Source organism: Cyprinodon variegatus, unplaced genomic scaffold (genome assembly GCF_000732505.1).
Source record: "Cyprinodon variegatus isolate N-32 unplaced genomic scaffold, C_variegatus-1.0 Scaffold1654, whole genome shotgun sequence".
Lineage (NCBI taxonomy): Eukaryota > Metazoa > Chordata > Actinopteri > Cyprinodontiformes > Cyprinodontidae > Cyprinodon > Cyprinodon variegatus.
The window spans coordinates 66,465-89,011 of record NW_015152107.1 but is presented as its reverse complement, the minus strand read 5'-3'; the positions used below and the strand labels follow the sequence as shown (position 1 = coordinate 89,011).

At 38.6% G+C, this 22,547-nt stretch overlaps 1 protein-coding gene across 1 annotated transcript in view; it reads left to right on the top strand.

The window, feature by feature from the left end:
• The window catches only part of LOC107104217, a 34,090-nt gene that overhangs the window by 2,456 nt on the left and 9,087 nt on the right, over positions 1 to 22,547 (top strand). The window contains exons 2-3 of the mRNA XM_015404161.1: positions 21,059 to 21,430; positions 21,618 to 21,721. Coding sequence (XP_015259647.1) covers positions 21,059 to 21,430; positions 21,618 to 21,721 — 476 coding nt within the window. The remainder of the gene's footprint in view (positions 1 to 21,058; positions 21,431 to 21,617; positions 21,722 to 22,547) is intronic.

Sequence of the window (22,547 nt, the reverse complement as noted above, 5' to 3'; positions counted from 1 at the left end):
AGAATTTAAAATCTTCCATCTCACATATAAAGCCTTAAATGGCCAAGCTCCATCTTATATCAAAGATATGAAGCTCTGAATTTGAAAGTTTACTAGTGGTTCCTAGAATTTCTAAAAGTAGAATGGGAGGCAGATCTTTTAGTTATCAGGCTCCTCTCCTGTGGAACCAACTACCAGTTTTAGTCCATGAGGCAGACACCCTGTCTACTTTTAAGGCTAGGCTTAAAACTTTTGTTTTTAATAAAGCTTATAGTTAGAGTGGCTGTTACTGCTCCTGTTTGGCTGCTACTCCATTCTGGAGAGAAATATCAACTGTGTTGCTGCCATCAAAACCTTTGTTTATAGATGTTCGAGCGCTGCCTGTTTTTCATTTAGTCCTGATTGTGACTAACTGGATGTGCTCTCTTCATCCTCTGACATGGGAGCTGGCTCGGAGCCCGTCTGCCTGGCTGTGTGTTTCCTGGACAAAGCCGCCTTTGGAGCTGGTTGACAGTTGCAGTTTGTATCTCTGCTTCTGTCTACTTGAACCCCAGTCAGCCTCGGCAGATTGCTGCTCACACTGAGCCTACTTTCACATTTTAATAAAAGAAGTCACCAACAGTTTTCAAATATCAAATATAGCAAGCGCAGGTGCAACTCTAAAAAAGATTACTATGAGGGTGAATACCAAGGTCCATTAAGCAAGAAGCCCAGTTCAGACAACCACAATACTGTACTCTATAACTACAGGTCTGGAACATTTACATCATCAAATAGCAATTTAGATTCCATATGCTTCTAATTACTAGATAAATACATCATAAAGCATAAAGCTGAAAGATATCACGCTCAACAGAAATGCTGATTATTTATAAACAAAATAAATCCTTCTTTCTTTGTGCAGGACGTCTTAGTATCTCCATTTTTTATCAGCCATTGAGGCCAGAAAAACTTTTAAGAGTGAATCTAAATTGCAGATTGTTGCTAGTTTAAATAGGCTGTAAAAATTTTGCTCTAATAGACCAATCACAGGACAGAGTATGCTGACGTCAGGATGGGCTCTCTAGCTCATACACATAACATAAAGGCGGATTTATACTTTGAAACCAGGTCGTCTGTGTGTCTGTCGTGGTGAATGCAGAGATGTCCCCACCCCTTCCGCACACACTCTGGTGCACCTCTCCAAAACTGTAGGTAACCGCAGACAGTGCCGCAGACAGGAGGCCTCTGATTGGTGAAATCTACATCTGCTCCACACTATAGGGCTGGATAGTGTGTCGCAGTGAGCTTGTCGCAGGTATGATGCAATCATTTTTGATCTATGCTCAATATTGAAGCCTGATCTGGTTTGGTGCCGGTGAGGTACCAAACAGGAGAAGCATAAGGCTGATTTATACTTCGGAACTAGGTCGTCTGCGTGTGTGTCGCACTGAATGCAGAGACGTCCCTGCCATTTACACAGACACTCTGCTGCACCTCTCCCCAATTGTAGGTGACCGCAGACAGGAGGCCTCTGATTGATCAAATCTACATCCGCTCCACACTATGTGTCTCTTGTTTGGTACCTTACCAGCTTGTTTTGTTTATATGACCGCCATTGTGGAAAACGACTCATTAAGATGGACCAGCGAGAATGCTGGGACCAGTTTTCCACCTGCATCCCCGTTATTTTTCACCCTCATGTCCTTCCGTTGTCGCACAAACTTGCCCCCACTTCCTCCCCACCTCGGGCGTATCTAGACCCACAGCTAGTTCCTGATTTTCCCTCTTGCATAAATCAAAAACATCTGCGTCATACCTGCGACAAGCTCACTGCGACACACTATGGTTGCTGACGGCATTTGGTGGATCCATCTTGGGTCGGTCAATAGCTCCACTCAGTGTACTGTGTTGAGCAGGCACAGAATCAATTTTAATTGCCTTTAACACACTGAATATTTAACATATTTTCACATTTGTTTGTTTTTTCTGAATACAAACAAACGGTTCATCGTATTTAAATATTCTTATTGGGGTTGGGCCACTCACATTATTTATATTTTCGTATTACTATATACACAAACATATTTATACAGGTATACAAAAAGATAGACAGATGGATAGATAAACTCTATGACCTCTATAAGAGGATGGAATGAAATGGCAAAATAGATTCTGATAGGTATGATGCAGATGCTTCTGTATAATGCAATATTTTTAGTTTATTTGAGCTCCTACCATAGAAACAAACCTCTGTGTGATTAATTCAGCTTCTCCTGTCCACCATACATCCAAATAGCGTTGGATCTCTACTATTTACCTCAGGAAAAGGATTATAGTTAATATTAAGAACAGCAGAAAAAGATTTTCTTCTGGATCCCCATTTATCACAGCTAAAGCATGGGTTTTAAGAAACTCTTACTCTCAGGTATCTAATAGGAGGTTTAGTTATTTTAAATTCAAGTAGAATTAATTGCATGTGTAGTCAAGAGAAACCTGATATATAAGGGTGAGAGGTTTGTGTTCTTCAAGATGCATTTAGAGAGTTTGTTAAAATAAATACTGTACTAGATGTTCCTGCAGAGTCACAGCTAAAATTATAGGAACATTTACTTAAAAAAGAACAGGGCAAATAGGAGAAAACCTAATCACAAGACTTAATCCTTTTGTAAATTAATCATTTTACAAACATCACAATAGCCAAAACAAAATAAATGTGAAATAAAAACATTTTTTAAAAAGGGCAATTTAGGCTTCTGGATGTTTGAAAAGAGTTGAACACCCCTACCCCATAAAACATAAATAATTAAGCATTTATCCTCCCTCCCATATTCCTTGTTCCACAGACTGGACTTTTGTTTATGTTTAATACAGTCTCTAACTATTAGACATGAGTGATGAGGTTCTCTGATATTTCTGATCGTCTATTAATGTTTTTAGTAAATGTTTTCTTATCATTGCACCACAAATACTGGTTCATTTCCACCATTAGAAGACAATGAGATCCATGATGTCTAATCAGGGTTTCTCTCTGTTCTCTATTGTTTCCTCTCAGGTGAGACTAAGATCACTGCAGAACCAGGACAGAACGTCATTCTGCCATGTAGAACCCCCAATAACGAATCTGCTATAATTGTAGAGTGGAGAACATCTGATATGACAGAGAAAGAACATGTTGCTCTGTATCGAGGTAGCTTTGACCTTAATGGCCAGCCTTTAGCTTATAAGAACTGGGTGGATCTACAGGACAGAGAGATGAAGGATGGAGACGTATCTTTGATTCTGAAGAACGTCACAACTGATCATACTGGAACTTATGAGTGTCGAGTTTATCAGAGAGGAAACAAGCGAAGAAAGAGAGCTGAACTAAAAGGTGATCCCATCTGCATCATCAGCCTGGATGTAGCCCCTTCTCCTTCTACTCCTCCTCCTTCAGGTGAGTCAGTTTTTCTCTTTATCAGAACCTCCAACAGCTTCCTGGTTCTGGATGATGGATGTTGGTGTTTCCTACATATGATGTTGATCAGACTGTAGAATCAGCTGCTCTGAGAGCAGAAGATGATGATCTTCAGACATGTTCTACCTGATGGCTCAGACTAACACCTGCTTCTGTTCTACAGGAGACAAGGGAGGACTACAAGAGGATGGAGGAAACAAGGTTGGAGGAAACAAGGATGGAGGAAACAAGGATGGAGGAAAGGAGGATGGAGGAAACAAGGATGGAAGAAACAAGGCAGGACTGATAGCAGGAATCATTGTCGTAGTACTAGTTTTGGCTTTAGTTGGTGGTTTTCTGCTCTATAGAAAACACAGACAATCATTTAGGGATCAGAATTCTCCTGCTACAGAAAGAGAACTTGATCCTATAAATGCTGAAAACGGTCCATAAGTCAATATTCTATGTTGGTGTCAGTCTGGTCTGCCTCCAAAGACTGAGGCTGATCTAGAGAGCTGCAGCTCATCTTCTGACATAAACTAAAGAGTATAAATTAATTCCCAATTCTGTGAAGCTGAAAATAAAAATAAATGAAAACTGAAAATGCAAATAATATCATTAGTTCTTTATGTACCATAAAAATAAATAAAACAATATTATCCGCATGTCGCTTTATTAAGCAAGCTAAAACAAATTAAATTCATATCATATTTGTGCTGCTGTTAACATTAAGATGATTAAAAGAACGTCCCACTTTTTAAACAGATAAAGAAGTAAAAGCGGAAGTTTGTTACCGCAACCCGACACTATTGATGGGAAACTGCCCTGTGTCATGGTGAGGGTGTTAAATCTATTCATTTTATTTGGATTGAGCTGATCCTCTGATAAATGTTTGCTTCATGTCCAGTTTAGAATATAATCAATAAAAATAAGTAAGACAAGAGCAGGGTTTACTGCTGGTATGAGTAAAACGGACTCGGAATGAAAACTCCTTGCGATGCGCAAATCTGGTTCAGTGGTTCTCCAGGGATCAACAAGAGTTCATTTAAAGATGTTTTAGAACTGCTTGGTGACCTTTAGTTTATATCTTCAGATAGTTTGTTATTATAAGTTTTTTTTCTGATTTATGGTTGTGATTTATGAGCATAGACTTCCAGGTTAGGGATTGCTTTTCTACTACTTACTTTGGAAATAAGAACATTTCTCATGAAAAATAGGAGTTAGTAACAGGAAAAACACAATCTGCATGATCTGAAAATGATGGATTAAGAGACAACTACCTATCTAATCAGTGGCACAAAAAGTGGGCATGCAGTCTATGCGACGCATAGGGGCGCTGCACTAGAGGGGCCGTCAAAACCCCCTCCAGAAAACTTCCTATATTTAACAGCATAAAATTATCAATAACAGAGTGACGGCACTGATGATGCATCCCTATGATCCTTCATCTCCCCTCCTTCCAAACTTGGGCACACAGCCCTAGCCCAGTTTGATTTTTAATCTTAGACTACGGCTGCCTTTTTTTAAAATCATGGGCTGCATCTTTCAAAGACCCGGTCTAGCTGGACTGGATCCTTCAAAGTCCATGAAAATAAGGAGACCTAAAGAGTTTTGGCTCTGAATTCAAACAGGTCTATCCTTCAGCAGCCTTTACCACCATAGACACTGTCGCCTAGCAACCGTGACAGTGGACACACAAAGCAGGAAAAGAGAGAATACAGAAATTTTAAAACCTGTTTGTTTTATTTATTTTTGATTGTAAAGTGAACAAAGACTACACTCACAAGAATCCAGAGTGGAATAAGGGTTAAAATTTAATGATATAAACCTTAATCCTTAGTGGCCTAGTGGATAGTAGCCTGACGTAGTCCTACTCAATTCTAGTCAGAATATGAGTCTGATGCTGCTCCATAGAGCTGTGATTATGGGGCGTGTTTTGAACAAACCAGGAAAAAAAATGCCTCTGCACTCAATTGGATAGACCTACAACCAATAAGAGCAACGGAGTGCGTGACGTATGTTAAGCGAGGCATAGTTGTTGTCCACAAAAATCAAAGCGTGCAGTTGCACGCCTAGAATAAGAAGATGAGCCTTGATCGCGTTTCTCTGTTCCTCTTTTAAAATTAATTTGCTGTCAATATCTTCTAGAACAGACCTAATAGCAGAATCTACTCACCTCAACTCTCCAGCAGCAGCCATTATTGTTGTCACCCAAGCGCGCATTGGTCACGTGGTTGATTACGTTACTGTTGGTCATCTGTCCATCATCGTATAAAGCCCGCCCTGACAATTTGATTGGATCGCCTGACAGTGGGCTTTAATACTCGCGCTACTATGGAGCAGAGCCAGACCGAACTTCCCCGACCTCAAACTTTGTGGGCGGGACTAAGTTCGGAATGGCACCCAGGCTAAGTGGATAGGGCATTGCACTTGGAATCCGGGTTCTGAGTAAAAGTCCCACAGTCTCCACTCTGGGTCCCTGAGCAAAGGAAAGCTTAATGGCACAATGGCAGCCTACTGCTCCCCAAGGAGATGGGTTAAAGGAGAAGTTCGGTTTTTTACACTTTAAGCCCATTTTCTGTAGTGTCCAGGATGAAATCGAATGATCGACACCAAAATTTTGACAATTGGTCCTGTCTCTGCTTTTTGGCTCATTTAGAATCACCCCCTGGCTGCTTTAGAATGGCTAGCATAGAGCATGTCCGATAATGTCCTTAAAACAACCTTAAACGTTCTTTTTTTAAAATATGCTACTCACCGGGTCGTCAGCGCTGTTCAATGACGTTCCAAAAAAAGTTTCGTGAAGAAAAAACGTTCCTGTAGTGTTTTATTTAGCATTTTGTAAATCCCATTGAGTTCTGTAGGAATAGTCAATATTCCGCTGCCACCGGAAACGGAAATGGGGCCTGTTTACACAGTTGTAGTCTTTTCGCTTCACTCTGTGTACTCCGACGTCGAGAATCAAGAATCCACCTTTCGTATTCCATTTTCAGAGTTTTTTAAAGTGTTTAACAGAGACGTTAGCACCTCGACGTCGGAGTACACAGAGTGAAGCGAAAAGACTACAACTGTGTAAACAGGCCCCATATCCGTTTCCGGTGGCAGCGGAATATTGACTATTCCTACAGAACTCAATGGGATTTACAAAATGCTAAATAAAACACTACAGGAACGTTTTTTCTTTACGAAACTTTTTTTGGAACGTCATTGAACAGCGCTGACGACCCGGTGAGTAGCATATTTAAAAAAAAGAACGTTTAAGGTTGTTTTAAGGACATTATCGGACATGCTCTATGCAAGCCATTCTAAAGCAGCCAGGGGGGGGATTCTAAATGAGCCAAAAAGCAGAGACAGGACCAATTGTCAAACTTTTGGTGTCGATCATTCGATTTCATCCTGGACACTACAGAAAATGGGCTTAAAGTGTAAAAAACCGAACTTCTCCTTTAAAGAGAGAGAGTTCATTTCATATCTTTGTACTTTTGACAGTGTAATGACAATAAAATGCTGAAAAGAGGAAAAAATATATTTACTTTTTTGTTTTTCTTTTCCTCATATCACTCTCCCCTTAGGAAGCAGAGGTCTTTAGGCACCAAAAATGAGAAAGCCCTGCTAACCACCCTTGACCCCTTCACTCTCCCTCCAAACCCAGAGACACAGTTCTAGTTTTCTATAAAAACTCTCTTGATTTATTCATTTTATTAATCTTCAGAAAATACTAAAAATGTTAAGAGACATATTCCTGGCTTTTACACATGATCTTTGTTGTTTAAATATTAATAAACTTGTAAAAACAAATGGAACCGTCACTGTCCCCATTTCCTAATTTCATATTGATGAAATGTACTTTTTTGAATCTACGAGTTGGAAATGTTCCCAGATTTGATTTCAAAAATCTGGTCACCTTATGTCAAACGAACATGAAGGAATTTTTTTTGTTGTTTTATGCAAAAAACTACAACAAAAGCCTCACTTAATTGTGAAATAAAACAGTCTGATTGGCTGTAAGGAGAGGGGAGGCAGAAGACACTCTATGTAATACGTGATACCAAGGGTATGCTAGCCTGACGGGGTATGCTGAGCTGACAGAACGCTGGCATATTCAGCTACATTGATGAGTTTTTTGGTTTCAAGTTTTTTTTTCTCTACTTGGTCTCATCCATTCGCATGGGTGGTTCTAGACAGGGGCCAACGGGAGCCAGTGCCCCTGTAGATCATGTCCTGTCCCCTGTTATGGACCCTGTACTGAAGACATAATACTCAAAGGAGTTCTAATGATGATGTACACTGGAACAGACATGGTTACTGATAGGATCTTTGGATCTATTTAATTTTTTTTCAATTCTGTTTTACTAATTACTTTAAAACAACATGGTGATAGCTTTAGTAATATTGAGATAGGATCCCAATTTTACTCCTCTAAGTGTTTTTTTTTTTAATCTTACAAAATACTGTCATTTTTACAGCTGAATTGATCAGCTTTTCTTGAGTTCTATTTCAAATTCGATAAAACAGTAATTTTAACTTAAATGAAGTCAAAAATATGTAAAATTCCTAAAAATCTGAATGTATATAGACCTAACCAGACATTTTATTTAAACTGAAAGGTCGGACACAGGCGAGAGCGTATCGGGAGATGGAGACCAACAAGACCTCCCTCATCCTTGGCCCTATCTCAGAGAATTTTTAGAAATAGTCGAAAAACTGACCTTTCAATTCATATAGTGGCATGTGGCTGTTTTTTTTCCTTTTCCTTTTTTTTGCGTTTAACTCCAGTTGACATGAAACTTTTCCATGTCTTCTTGAAACTGAAAGGAAATCAAGAAGGGATCCATTTCAGAATGGTATTCTTCAAGGGCCATTTTCTGCCTGGCTTTGCTCATCTGGAATACTTTAGGCTTTTCTAGTTCCCAGGGATTAAGGCCTTGTGCTGGTGTATCCAGTCCCATGCTTTAGTCCATCTGGATCTGCATCCGTCCCTAATGTAAGAAGAAAAAGTAAATAAAAAAACCAACATACTATATATCTGTGACTCAATTCTGTAGTTTCAAAAGAGGTGATCAGCAAAAAGCAGAACCAGGAGCTTAGTGCTTTTCAGCCTCTCTACACCAGCACTATGTGTCATGATTGGTTTAAAGCTAAACCCACATGCAGAGCACAAACGGAGGCTGAGTAAAAGTTTAACAGAGTTTATTAAAGTTTCACACAAACAAGACAAGATTCAGGTTCTGGTCCCGGCTGGATTCTCTGGCGTCTGCAGAGACGGATAGTTGGTTAACTGGGTGTGTGGACAAGTTAAATGGGTTTTCAGATATTTCAGTGAATACCTTGAAGAGGTCCAGGTTTGTTCTGAGAGAGGGAACCGGTTGGGTCCAGAGACTGTTGGTTCAGCAGAGTGCTTAGGCAGCAGCAACGTCTTACTTCTGACTCCCAGTGAACGGACCTTGGTTGAAGTGAATAGCTCTTTCCCAAGAGCAGCAGGTGGATTACAGAATGTAGTCTTCAGGTTTGGCTCTTTAGGGCAGGCAGGCAGATTCAGGTTAAGCTCACCTAGAGCTTCTCTCGAAGGACTGATTTCCTAGGAGCGAGAAGACAGAGGCAATTAGAATAAGGTTTCTCTAGGAAGATAACTATTAGTAAATTCAGAGGCTCAGGTTCGCTAACCAAACTTGGCTAACACTGCGGCGTCGAAGCAAGGTCTGGCTGCTGCTTATAAAGGCCGGTCTCCAGATGAGCTGATGAGCGTCAGCTGTGCTGGAGGGCTCCAGCCCAGGAGGATCCACAGCGCACTCTGCTGGAGAAGGTGGAGAATCTCCAGATCCCAACACTATGTATCAAACTCTCACTTCACATTGCCCTCTCCACCATCACCATTTCTGGGGGAAGTTTCTGCACTGTTGAATTTTGGAACCGTGAAGACTGGTTCCAGGATTCCTTCAATAATATGGGTTAGATTTTTCTGTCCAGTGAGCAAATCGTTGTCCATGCCTTTGAATGGAACGACAGGATCACTAGCATGTAGTAAACTAACATATTGGAAATGGAAGTTTGAACCTACCCTTAAATCGAAAACATCTCCGTTTGCTGAATGTACCACCAACAGCAAATGCTCAGCATTTTCCACTAAAATAAAAATGAAAAAAAATTGACTTAACAATGTTGTGACAGTTTTTTTTTGTTGGGCATGTAATCAATTTTTAACACATACCAATCATCTCGTTATCATGAGAAAACGGCTTTATTTATCTTTAGATAATGAAAAAATTTACTTGTTTTCTCAAGAAAACCATATCGGAGGGATATGGCCCATCTCGGCTTCTGTAGATAATGAGTGGTTTTAGGTAAACATTAGCTTCATTTTCTAAAAACTAATATTTAACACTGAACTACACCTATCCATCTTTAGCTTTTTAATTAATGGGATGATTTCGCATGATTTTTATTTCTAAACGATCAGAATTTACATAAATTATGATATTGGTGGGTTGTGGTTGTTCAAAAGCACAAATTGTTCAGCTATGACCCATCAGGTACCTGCTGTTATTTGGGGACATGAAAACTAATGATAAAAAGAGAAGTTTTGTTGATGCATTTTGAAGCTAATTTGAGCAGGAGGTAAAGTAGCTGTGGCATGGTTGAATTTTTGAAGAAAACCCTTTTTATTTTGATTCTTTAATAAATAATTGGATTGTGATTCTGTTGGTGTTTTAGTAAAAAGGAGCATGAATCACAGCCGTGACGAGTGTAAAATGACGAAATGGGACATCATGGATTTTCTGATATGTCGCCATGGTGACTAAATGTTAGGTTTTATAGAACCTGTTGTTTATAGTGTGCATGCCTTTAAGGTCATGTCCTTCTTTCTGCAGATTGTTGGACTCTTTCTCAGCTTTTCTGAAATCAGAGATTTTCCTTTAAACTAAGCTGTTTATAATGAAGTCAGACTTTCCCTTTGAAATGATAATCAGACAGTTAGCAAAGGATGAAATGATCTGTAACACTGAGTTGGCCTGATTTAACATTACTAATAGAGCTGATCCTGATGGCCTTACAGCAGTAGCACACTGCAGACGGGGAGGCAATTAGTTTACTATTAAAAGTTAAAGCTCCAGGGATTTAAAATCTGTTAAACACTTAGCAACATATTAAAGTCATTTCAGAAGTTTATCAATGACAGATTCTGAACTATAGAAGTAAGAGGACTATGGTGAACAATTGATGTATAATGATTATATGTTGAACATCATGAAAAGCTTCTTATAAGTAAATGTGCTGCAGCTCTGAATGAAGTGAGGTCCTTTTCAGCTTTATTATGCTTCCTCTTCTGATGATCAGTTATCATAGAAAAGCTTGAGCTTCGGCGAATTGCTGTGCTGCCCAGAGTCTGTTGTTTCATTGTTATTAAAGCCATGCTGTGGTTATAATCAGGCAAACAAATATTTTTTTTAATATTTTTAGATGCTGCTGTTAAATTAATCTCCAGTAACATTGCAAACATAATGCCAGAGTCCTGGTTTGATGGTTGAATTATGTGATGGTTAACTATAGCAGTGATAAAATTTAGTTTATTCTTAGTAAATAATTCCCAGTTTATCTTCAATAAAACACAGTGAAAACATAGCAGGAGTGTTTGGAAATAAAGACAGAAAACCTACTAACCCATAAAATATTTTGCATACTTTCTCCTCAAAACACAGATAAAATAAAATTGCATTAAAAAGTTAATGCAAACTGGTTTTCAAACAGTTCTCAGTCATCCAGGACATTGCTAAGATAAAAAGTTTGTACAAACAAAAAGGAACCTTCAAAGTTAGAGTCCATTTGGACCTGAGGATTTCCCTAACTGAGCAGATAAAGTCTCATGCTTCTAATCTGACTCTACCCTGCCTCCATGTGGCCAATCGATGTATTGCAGACAGAGAAGCTGGGACACCAACTGGCTTTGATGAATTGACAGAGTAATGGGAGATGATGATGAACGTCTTCATCCAAGTAGAGCGTTTCTCTTAATGAGACACAGCCGGACATAAGTTATTAAAACCTCTCAATATTTGATCTGGGATCTGAAGGTCAGTGCAGCCGTTTGATTATGAGAGAGAGCGAAAGAGTGACTGAATTGATGGACTATTGACGTCAGGGCTCAAAGGAAAACTTTTCACAAGTAAGATGAACAGATTGAGACAGAAAGAGAGACACTGGTCTACACGTGGGCATCATAGACATTGAAATAGTCATAGTTGTTGTGAAGCAGTGTCTCCAAAATAGAAAGCTGGCTCCTTGGTTTAATGCAGAGCTGCACATTTTGAAGCAAAATGTTAGGAAACTGGAGAGAAAATATCACTCCATAGGCCTACGGAAATCTTACCTAGTCTGGAAAAATAGTTTACTGTTGTATAAGAGGACCCTTTGTAAAGCAAGAGCAGCATATTTCTTCTCATTAATAGATTAGAATAAGAATAATCCTAGATTTCTTTTAATACAGTTGCCAAACCCACCCAGAGCCATAGCTCTGTTGAACCGTCCATTCCAATGATTTTATGGGATTCTTTATAAATAAAATTGATCTTATTAAAAATAAGATCATTAGCACTCCTCTATCTACGATTGGTTTATCTCTGGAAGGTGAGGCTGCATCTGAAGTAGCCATAGAATCTGAACCGGGTTTAGACTGCTTTGATCCAGTTGAACTTTCAGAGTTAGCAAAATTATTGTCTTCATCTAAGCCTTCAACTTGGATGTTAGATCCAGTTCCAACCAGGTTATTTAAGGAGGTATTCCCTTTGATCTCCTCCTCTGTTTTAGATGTGATTAATCTTTATAGTTGCTTTGACTAGTATCTAGTTACTTTTATTGTGCAGTATATAATGGTTGCCATTATTAACTTTATAGATTTTATATGTTGACATTGTTGCTGTTTTGATGCGTTTTTGCAGATAGCTGTAATTTAAGGCCTTTAATAGACCGTTGCTGTATGGAATGGATTAAAGAAATGGCTGGCAAACAAACAAAGGTGTTTTCCATAAAGTCTGTTAATAAAGCTACACCCTGGTCGTTAGCTGGAAACGGGAAGACAGTTTACTTTAGTTACCGTGGCAACGAGTCACACCTCAAGAGGTAGAAATTCCTGAGTAATGGCCACAAGGGGGTGAGCAATTGCTTCAAAGTGACAGAAATTGACAGAAGTGAGTAGATACAGTAGAAGTCCACATGCGAGGAAGAGGGAGGCTGCAGATGTGTAAGGACTATTTTATTGCATGTCTGGGCTTTTGGCAGAATCCTGATGATTTAACAAGTAAGTTTTAAATGTGTGAAAACAATAGCATGGCATTTAAATGTTAACCTAAATAGTTTTAAATAATCTTTTAGTCTTTGGTTTAGTCTCTTTAGGACTACAGTAGTGTTCTGTGGTAGGTCTGGTGCTGCTAAAACACACCTGTCTGAATATCAGACAGCACAGAACTGAGCTGCAATATTGACACTGTGCGCCATTTTAAATGGAGACAGAGCTCAGCTGCTCTACATGAACTGCTGTGGATCAGGGTGGGACTTAGACCACAGTATCATCTGCTTTGCTTCTTTATAAATGTCTGTCAGAAAAGAAAACCTGGCTCATTAATCTTGGTATTTTTAGTAAGAGTTTTATATGGTCATTTTGTATATTGCAGAACCAAGAATGAAACAGTTTGTAAATCTGTTATTTAAGGCTGTAACTATGGAGAACAGACGGCCTCTTGCAGTCACTGGCATTTGGAAAAGCATGTTTTAAATTTATTCTCCGAAAACTTATGCTCCCTTATATTTATTTATTTTTATATGTGGATTCCGTTTGGAAGGGGAGGAGCACTAAATGGAAACCTGGAGAAAACTTCATTTTCCAAAGGCAAACATTTGATTTTATGAATTTGAACTTTTTTAGTATGCTGAAATTTCTTTATGTAATTGGATTTCCAAAAGGACCCCAGGAAAATAAAATGCTGTAACATCTATGACAGCTAATTGGGATGCAAAAAAAAACCAATAAACAAACCGAGTTTAATCATTACCTCAAATCAGTGCTATATCTTTTCTAGATAGCACAGTCTGCAAAATGTTCTTCTATTTCATCCTGACCAGCTTCAGGTCATGTTTTGTCCAGTCATGTTAGGCGTGTAAAATATTGACAGGATGTGGGACTAAGGAAGAATAAATAATCATAAATGTAGGAGAAAGTTGGTAGAAGATAATATATTTATATCTCCTTATCTATATATATATATGTATGGATACAGATATATTGATATATTACATGTCCATTGTTCTTTGCACTTGTCGCAGCAGCCTGGTATCTCATCACAGACCCTGTTTCACAATTTCTGGCTCTTTTTTCCCTCTCCATAGCAGTAGCTTTAATGCTCATTCTGAGGGCCCACCACTGGATGATGCTAGGCTCCAGTTTATACTTGTGATATATTATATATTATAATCCCCATACAGGATTTAAACCCAGTTCTTTCTACCACCTGAAGGATCCAGCTTCTGAAGGTTTAGCTGTCAGCCTCTGAAGCCATCAGGAGCTGTTAACAGACTGTAGAGACAGAAACAGTGAGAATATTAACATGTCAACATTACTGTAGCTGATGGAATACACAAATAGCTCCCATCATTAGGAACAACTTTGGACAAGGTGAGACAGAAGCTCCATAGTTTCACTTCATTCAGTCAGCTGAATCATTCTTCTACACAAAGCAGAATATTTTTACTTTTTATGACATCAAAGAGCAGAATGGAGGACTTTAAATCAACTACTTATAAACAGTTGGTTATTTGAGTTATTGGTGTGATTTATTGAATACATGGGACTAGATTAAATGCTGACATGTTGGAGAATTAAAGGGTTAAATGAGATCACCTGAAACCAGGCAGACAGCTTCACTCTGCTGGTTGTTGGTCTTTATATATTAGAAGGTGTGTCACTGATAACAGCCTTTGTTTCCTTGTTCTTTAAATTGCCCAAGTCGCTGAAACAGCCCCGCAGTTAATTATTAAAGAACATTTCTTTAAATGACAGATGTGCTGGACTGGTTTCTCAGTTATACTACTCCTGTGTAAAGGCCCTTCTGGTTACAGGCATAGCAGATTAACTGTCTGCTAAGACTATAGTAGAGTAGATCCTAATTTAAATGTATATATTGTTCCCTATTAAATCAATGAATACAAATACAAGTATATAAATATAAACATCTCTACAAAATAGTTGATTAAACTGACAGATAAAATAATCAAGTTAAGCTCATAATGTAGCCAGTTTATCTAAATATGTGCAGATCTCAAACACATTAATACCTGTAGAAACTGTCATTTCTATTTTTTATATTTCCGTTAAAGGTAATATATTCATACCTGATGTTTGTAAGGCATAGAAACGTCATATTTCCTGTTTATGCACATGCACCTTTGCTGTGACCTCATTAGTTTCATTTTCTCAGAGCTGCACCGTCTTCCACAGAAACCAGTCGACGCTCACCGAAGCCACAGTTTCTCTACGCTTTCTTAACTTATTGTAGACTTTTAATGGTGTAAAAAGACTTTATTATACCTTGGATAAAACTTTATTTAACTCCAACTGGTAGAACTGAGTGAGGAAGAATGGCTTCTTGGCTTGTTCTGGTTTCCTTCACCATGTTGGTGTCTGCTACAGTCGGTGAGTTTTTAGTCAGGAATGAAGAATATCTCCTAAATGTTTTCTTTATCTAAGATATAATGATGTAAACCTCTGCTGCTCTGCTGCTTTTCTCAGTAACTGTCATTGTTTTATACCAAAACTGTCTCAGTGGCAAACCGTTTATTAGAAAAAAGAAAAAGGCCCACAGCACCACAGATAGAGATGCAATGAATTCCATTTTTTAACTTTCTATCTGATCCCGATGCCTGAATTTGGATTCAGTATCTGCTGATAGTGACATTATTCTGATACCAGAGAGATTTTATTTGCTTTAATGTTCCAATATCATTAATGGTGATCTGTGGCAGGCGGTGTGTGGTACTAGGCCTTCAGTGCGAACGTCTCGACAGAATTTACTTCTTAACCTCTTGATGTCTGAACTTATGTGTGTGTAAAATAACAAACACCATTAGAGAGCAGTTGTAACAGAAACAAGAGCTTGACAAAGTTCTCTGTTTACTGTATTTTTGTTGGTGAGAAGTGAAATATCTGTGTGTTCTCAGTCAACGTGTTGTTCAGAATATCTCCGTCTTAATTAAGTTCTTTTTTTCCTCGATATCTCTGTATCTAAGTAACTCTAACTGTCGAGAACTACTTTAAAACATACCGCCTTCTGCTGCCCTTCTCTACTGAGCACTTGTTGCTTTCACTTGGTTTTATTTCTGGTAGTAAGGAGTAGCTAGCCTAGGCTAGCACTAGCTGAGCATCACCATGGCTTCTCTCTCTCCCTCCCTTGACTCTTTTTTCCAACTCTTCCTTCTTCCTCTCCTCTCTCCTGCTCTCTGTGTCAGATGTTCAGTTATTCCTCTGCCTCCTTTAGTGATAATGGGATGTGTAATAAGTGTATTGATGTAATTTTTTGGCCCCGATACCAATATCCGATGCCTGGCTGATACCGATACCATACTGATATTCTGTTTGATATTAATGTGTGTGTATATATGAAGAACTGCATACTGTTTGGATGTAAAATAATTGCCATCATGGCTTTGTCAAGCTTCTGCCTACCTTTGTGAAGCAGGAAAAAGACTAATACAAATTGAATCCAGTAGCAATTTCTATTGCCCACCTGGAATGGGTGACAATAGTTAAATAAACTTTTGGCTGTCAAAATGGTATCGTGCCCTATTTGTTGGTACTCGCTGATACTGATACCACCATTTTAGAGCTGGATCGGGGCCCCACCCGATACTGGTATCAGTGCAACACTAGTTAGAACCCAGGCTTTGGGCTGCCGACATCCAGAAGTTAGACTAGGGCCTCTTGTTAAGTGCCTGGAGCCAGCAAGGCCAGGAACACCCCTACGCAGCTGTCCTCCAACAGTGCCTGAGCAGCCAGGCGTTTGGGTAACTGCTCAGTGACGCACCCACTGAGAAGCCCACTCTGGTTATTGGCAGCTCCATACTTAGAAATGTAGCATTAGAGACACTAGAGACCATGATCAAATGTTTGCTGATGGCCAGAATAGTCAGAACAGTTCTATAGTCATTAGATCAATCAGTGCTATTTATCTGAGTATAGCATGTGGGGTGGTGGCCTACAGGTTAGAGCATGGAGCTTGAATTCCTGAGGTTGGGGGTTCAAAACCCACTTGTTCCCTAAGCAAAAAACCTTAAACCCCAAGTTGCTCCCTGGCCACCACTGTAGGTACCAGATCTGTGCAGGTGGACAGATCTGCTTTTGGCCCTGCCCCTTCTTATTATGGCAACTCCACTCAGACAAACTTCATTGCACCCATTTCTTAATGATCAAATCTCTTTTGAAGTCTCAACATATTATTACCTATATTTGGTATTATTTTATATTTCATTGGTGATCTAAAATAGCAGAAAGTAGAAAATAATTATTGTCAGTCTTGAAGGAAAGCATTGCACTCTAAGAGAGACTGAGTTCGGCATTTGCAAGGTGACAACACTGGGTGATGTTATTATTGTTGTTTGGGCAACCACAATGTTTAGCATCATGTGGCAAAGTTCAGCCAATCATGTAGGAGAGCATGACTGACATGCACAGGGACCGAGCAGATATGACCACCCGAGCGGATCTGGTACCTACAGCACAAATGGCCGCCCACTGCTCCCCAAGCCCAATGCTTCTGAAGCCATCAGGAGCTGCTACTAGACTGTAGAGACAGTGATATAATTAACATGACAACATTTAGTTGTCAGGTTAGACAGAAACTCCCATCATCATAAATTTGATCAAGATGAGATAAAACCTCTGTGGTTTCAGTCCAATCAGTCAGCTGCATCTTTCCTCCAAACACAGTGGGATGGCATCAGAGAGCAGAATGGAGGACTTTAAATCATCTATTTAACAGTTAGTTATTTGAGGTATTGGTGTGTTTTAAAAGAAAAGATCCCTTTAAAGCAAATATATGCTTTATATGCATATTTATATACATATGCTATATAAAACAGAATTGAAATGTTTTCTGATCAAGATAAAAGAAATCAGTTCTAAAACTAGATGAATCAAAGCTTTCTATAAGATGGCTGATTAAAGAATTGACAGATCAAATATCTGATCAAGTTAAAGCAGGATTTCTTACTGCAGCTAGTTTATCTAAATATGTGCAGATCTATCTACCAGATTAACACCTATAGAGATTGTTTCTTCTATCTTTATCTCTATTGGTCTGGCCTCTAGTCTCAATAAACACTTTAATTTTCTAAAAGACCCACCTTTATCCACAGAGACACTCACCTTAAAGCACCTGTTTCTCTCAGGTTTCTGAACCTCTTGTTGACTAGTAAGGATCTAAAAGTTTATTTATTGAGTAAAATCTGATGATTTGAATTAAACCCATTTTAACTCAAACTAGTGGAACTGGATAAGGAGGAATGACGGGTAGGCTTGTTCTGTTGTTTTACTTCATCAGGGTGGTTTATTTAGGGATGATGAATAACATCTACTAACATAGATCCCTGTTTTTTTTTTTTCTGACGTGGAACTGATACATTGCTTTTAACTCCTTTAATAAAACTGGATAAAGGATCAGAAGGTTTCTAAACCTACTGGATTTATAAACAGTGTGAATCTGGTTTTTAAAAAAATATTGTTTTTTACTGAAAATCTTTTTTTTCAAAGAGGAAGGACTTTAGTTTTTACATTGAGAAAGAAAAACTAACTTGTAAGGGTGTTTCCACCATGGTGTCTCCCTGTGGTTAATCCTGGTTATCTGAGCTGATCTAAGGAACATAAACCGGGATCAGAGCCTCAGTGGGGTAATACAACTTCCTGTTAACTTTTTACTTGAAACCCTACAGGTTGGGTTACAAGTGATACATTTATTTTCTATTACTCTTTATCTGTTTTCACTTGTTTCCGTCATAAAAAGGTGGTGTTATAAAATCTCAAGGATCCGTCTGGCATCAGTGTAGACAGGCTGCATTAACGACACACAGACCTGTGTTCCTGTTACCTTTGGATTCACTGTATGTGTGTGGAGCAGGTTTGTGAATCAGTGACATCAAACTGAGCATCTGTCACAGTTTAGATCTCAGCGCTGCTCTATGCTTATTCACTGCTCGGCTTCTACCTTTGCTTTCAGCAGAACTTTGTTTTTTTCAGTCAGCATGGGGATCATACGATTATCTGAAAGAGGGGGAGGTTCAGACAACTGTAGCTGTCAGGAGAGATTTTAATAGCATTTAATTTAAAAAGAAAAAATACATTAACAATCAACGGTTTTTGTACTTTTTATTGCTTATGGCCCTGTATCACAGAGGTATCTTTCTTTTACTTGAGCTTCTAATTTTCTACCTGAAAGTAAATTATAAAATATTCTTGCCATCTTGCAGCTGCCTTACAACCATCATCTCCCCACTCCTGTATTCAGCATTGAATCTAGTAATGACATCAATATCAAAATTGTCAAAAATTTATATTTATCGTTCTGCTGAGATATCAGATTATCTATTTCTGTAGTTACTAATCCTGCACTTTTATTACATTCCCAAAATAATGACTGTACTGATTAAAGTACAGATAAAGGAAGACCTGAAAAACATTTAAAAATATTTTTCTACAGTTATTTAATAACCATAGTATTATGGAAAAAATTATAGTGCTGATTCATATTGCATGTAGTGTGTGGTGGTTATGGGGTAGATGTATGAGGCTAATCAGAAAGTCTCATTCATAGGAGCCCATATAGGGTTATCTTGTCCTGAGCTCAGCAAGGCTGTCAGCTGGATGCTTGAAATTAATTTAGAAAGTGGATCAAAATTAAACAAAACTATTCTACATGCAGCTGAATAAAGCTTCTGGTTTATCTGGTTTAACCAACAAAGTAATTTTTGTAACACTGACTGAAGAAGGAGGTCATTCATGATTGATTGCTTCCTGATTCATACAGGTTGAAATGATTTAATGTTGAAATTTGGAAAAATCCCTGAATTTTCATTCAAAGTCAGGAAATCTAATTTTGTTCCAGTGAAGTGTCCTGTTGCAGTGAGTTAATGTTGGAATGATCTGATTTATACAAGTTCTAATGAATATTTCTTTAATATCTCTGAGGTCATCACTAATGCAACCTCATTATGAAATAATTACATGTACATTGTTCTTTTTACTCCGGGTCTGTTTAACAGACCAGGCTAAATGTCTCAACTTTTTCTCCATGTCAGCCGTATGTTTACTAACATCTAAATCGCTCTTTGCAGATTTCTAAAAACACAGGACGTTATATTTGCTAGAATTTTATTTAGTGGTTTGTATAACCATAAGGACTCCTAAGATTGTGTTATTTAATTCTATTTTCTAGTTGCTTTGTAACAATTCTAGTTGTAAAATTATATAGTTTATAACGAATCATTAATCCTCTTACTGAAGCACTGTATTCTTTTTGTTATTATTTTCATACTAAAAAAGCTGGTTTTCCTCTATTTTAAAATTCTGGTTCCTTGAGCTAAACAGTCTTTAGGCGGCACCTAGAGGCAAAGATGGTGTGGTTTGATTAATTGAATGATAAGAAACAGTGATGATATAAAATTACTGTATTATTTACCAGAAGTTAGTAAAAGAATTAAAAGCTACTGAGTCAGAAGAGTTGCCAATTCCAGGAAAGTTCGATAGATACTAGAGTAACAGGAGCGTTGGAGCCATTTAGAATGAGAATAATTTAGGTCTGGTTTATGCGGTTTGGTTTGGATGGTAGTTTCTGTTACCCAAGGCACAAGTTTCTGCACAGGATGGAAAAATATCAAAGAAATTTACACGAGCATTGATCTAATACAGAAAATGAGGGAGGAACTCAAACAGCAGCAGGAGTTGCACCATCCCGTCACACATCTAGCTACTATATTGTTTTCTAAAATCACAGAAACACCCTGTGCTTCCAGTGACTTATGGGCAGCTATCATTACGTCTGCAGCTCTGATTCAAATAGATCTCACACAAAAGGGTCAGAAACAGGTTCCAAAGCAAAAGCTGTGATTGAGACTGTATGACCTCTGTAAGAGGATGGAAAGAAATGGCAAAACAGATTCTGACATAAATGACTCAGATGCTCCTGTATCGTGCAATATCTTTAGTTATTTGAACTACCACCAAATAACACAATCCATGTATGACGAATTTAGCTACTCCTGTTCCATTCCCCTCAAGTAGCTTTGGATCTGTACTACAGTATTTACCTTGGTTAAGGATTACAGTCAACCTTAAAAAAAAGAAGAAATAGATCCTAACCCCCTAAAAAACATAAATAATTAAATGTTTATCGTCCTTCCTATACTGTTAGTTCCACATACTGAACTTTTATGCTTCGGAAAGTCCTAAACAGACTGTCTAACTGTTAGATATCATTGATGTTCTCTAATGATATTTCTGACTGTTGATTAATATTTCTAACAAATGTTTTCTTATCATTCCATAACCCAAGCTGGTTCCACCATTAGAAGACAGTGAGCTCCATGATGTCTAATCAGGGTTTCTTTCTGTTCTCTACCGTTTCCTCTCAGGTCGGACTAAGATCACTGCAGAACCTGGAGAGAACGTCACTCTGCCATGTAGAACCAAGAACAACCATCCTGTTTTAGTTGTAGAGTGGATCAGGAATGATATGGGAGAATTAAAGCATGTTGCACTGTATCGAGATGGCAGGTTTGATAAAAATGGCCAGGATCCAACTTATGAGAACCGTGTGGATCTACAGGACAGAGAGATGAAGGATGGAGACGTATCTTTGGTTCTGATGAACGTGACTACTAATCATACTGGAACTTATGAGTGTCGAGTTATTCAGAGAGGAAATAAACGAAGGAAGAGATCAAATATAAAAGGTGATCCCATCTGCATCATCAGCCTGGATGTAGCCCCTCGTCCTCCTTCAGGTGAGTCAGTTTTTCTCTGCATCAGAACCTCCAGCAGCTTCCTGGTTCTTCATGATAGATGGATGTTGGTGTTTTTCCTAAAGATGTTGATCAGACTGTAGAATCAGCTGCTCTGAGAGCAGAAGATGATGATCTTCAGACATGTTCTACCTGATGGCTCAGACTAACACCTGCTTCTGTTCTACAGGAGACAAGGGTGTTCTACAGGGTGGACTACAAGAGGATGGAGGAAATGAGGATGGAGGAAATAAGGATGGAGGAAACAGTGCTGGACTGATAGCTGGAATCATTGTTGGAGTCATTGTTGTAGTTTTGGCTTCAGTTGGTGGTTTTCTCTTTAGAAAACACAGACAATCGCCAAGGGATCCAAACCCTCCTGCTACAGAAACAGAACTTGGTCCTATAAATACTGAAAACAATTCATAAGCTGAACCATGAGCATCATTAATTTCTACCTGGATGGAACCTTTAGCACTGAAACTTTTATATGAAAATAAAAATGATAAATAATTTAAAGTTTCTTCTTTTTATTTTTAAAAAATAAAACGTACACATATTCCCTCAGATGTGAAGGCTGAATGTATAAATATGCTTCAGTTTGCTTACGTTTTGTTAATGTATTTTTTTTATTGTTTCGCCCAGTTATTTTGTCAAGCAGAAAGTAGAAAAACACCTTCACTCTCCATTGGAACTTTGTGCAGCGATGTGCACAGTAGTAATTGATATGAAACAGAAGGGAGGCGCAGAGAAATGTGTCAAACTGACTGAAATGTTCCCAACAGCAGGCTCTTCATCTGCTCCGGTGTCGGATGTAAAATATGATGGAGTTGGAGGTTGTAGTGGAGGCGACGGCGAACCGACCAGTAAACATGTCAGTGCGGCTGCTCCCCTAGTAGAACCTGCGGTTAAACCGGACAGTTTTCAGAACCCCTGTCATGATTGGTTTTATATCAAACCCACATGCAGAACACAACGGAGGCTGGGTAAAAGTTTAACAGAGTTTATTTAAGATATTGACACACAAAAACATCAACTGGATCTGGAACAGGTCCGGGTTGGGTTCACTGAAGTCTGCAGAGATGATAGTTTGATTAGCTGGGCAGACAGATGATTAATG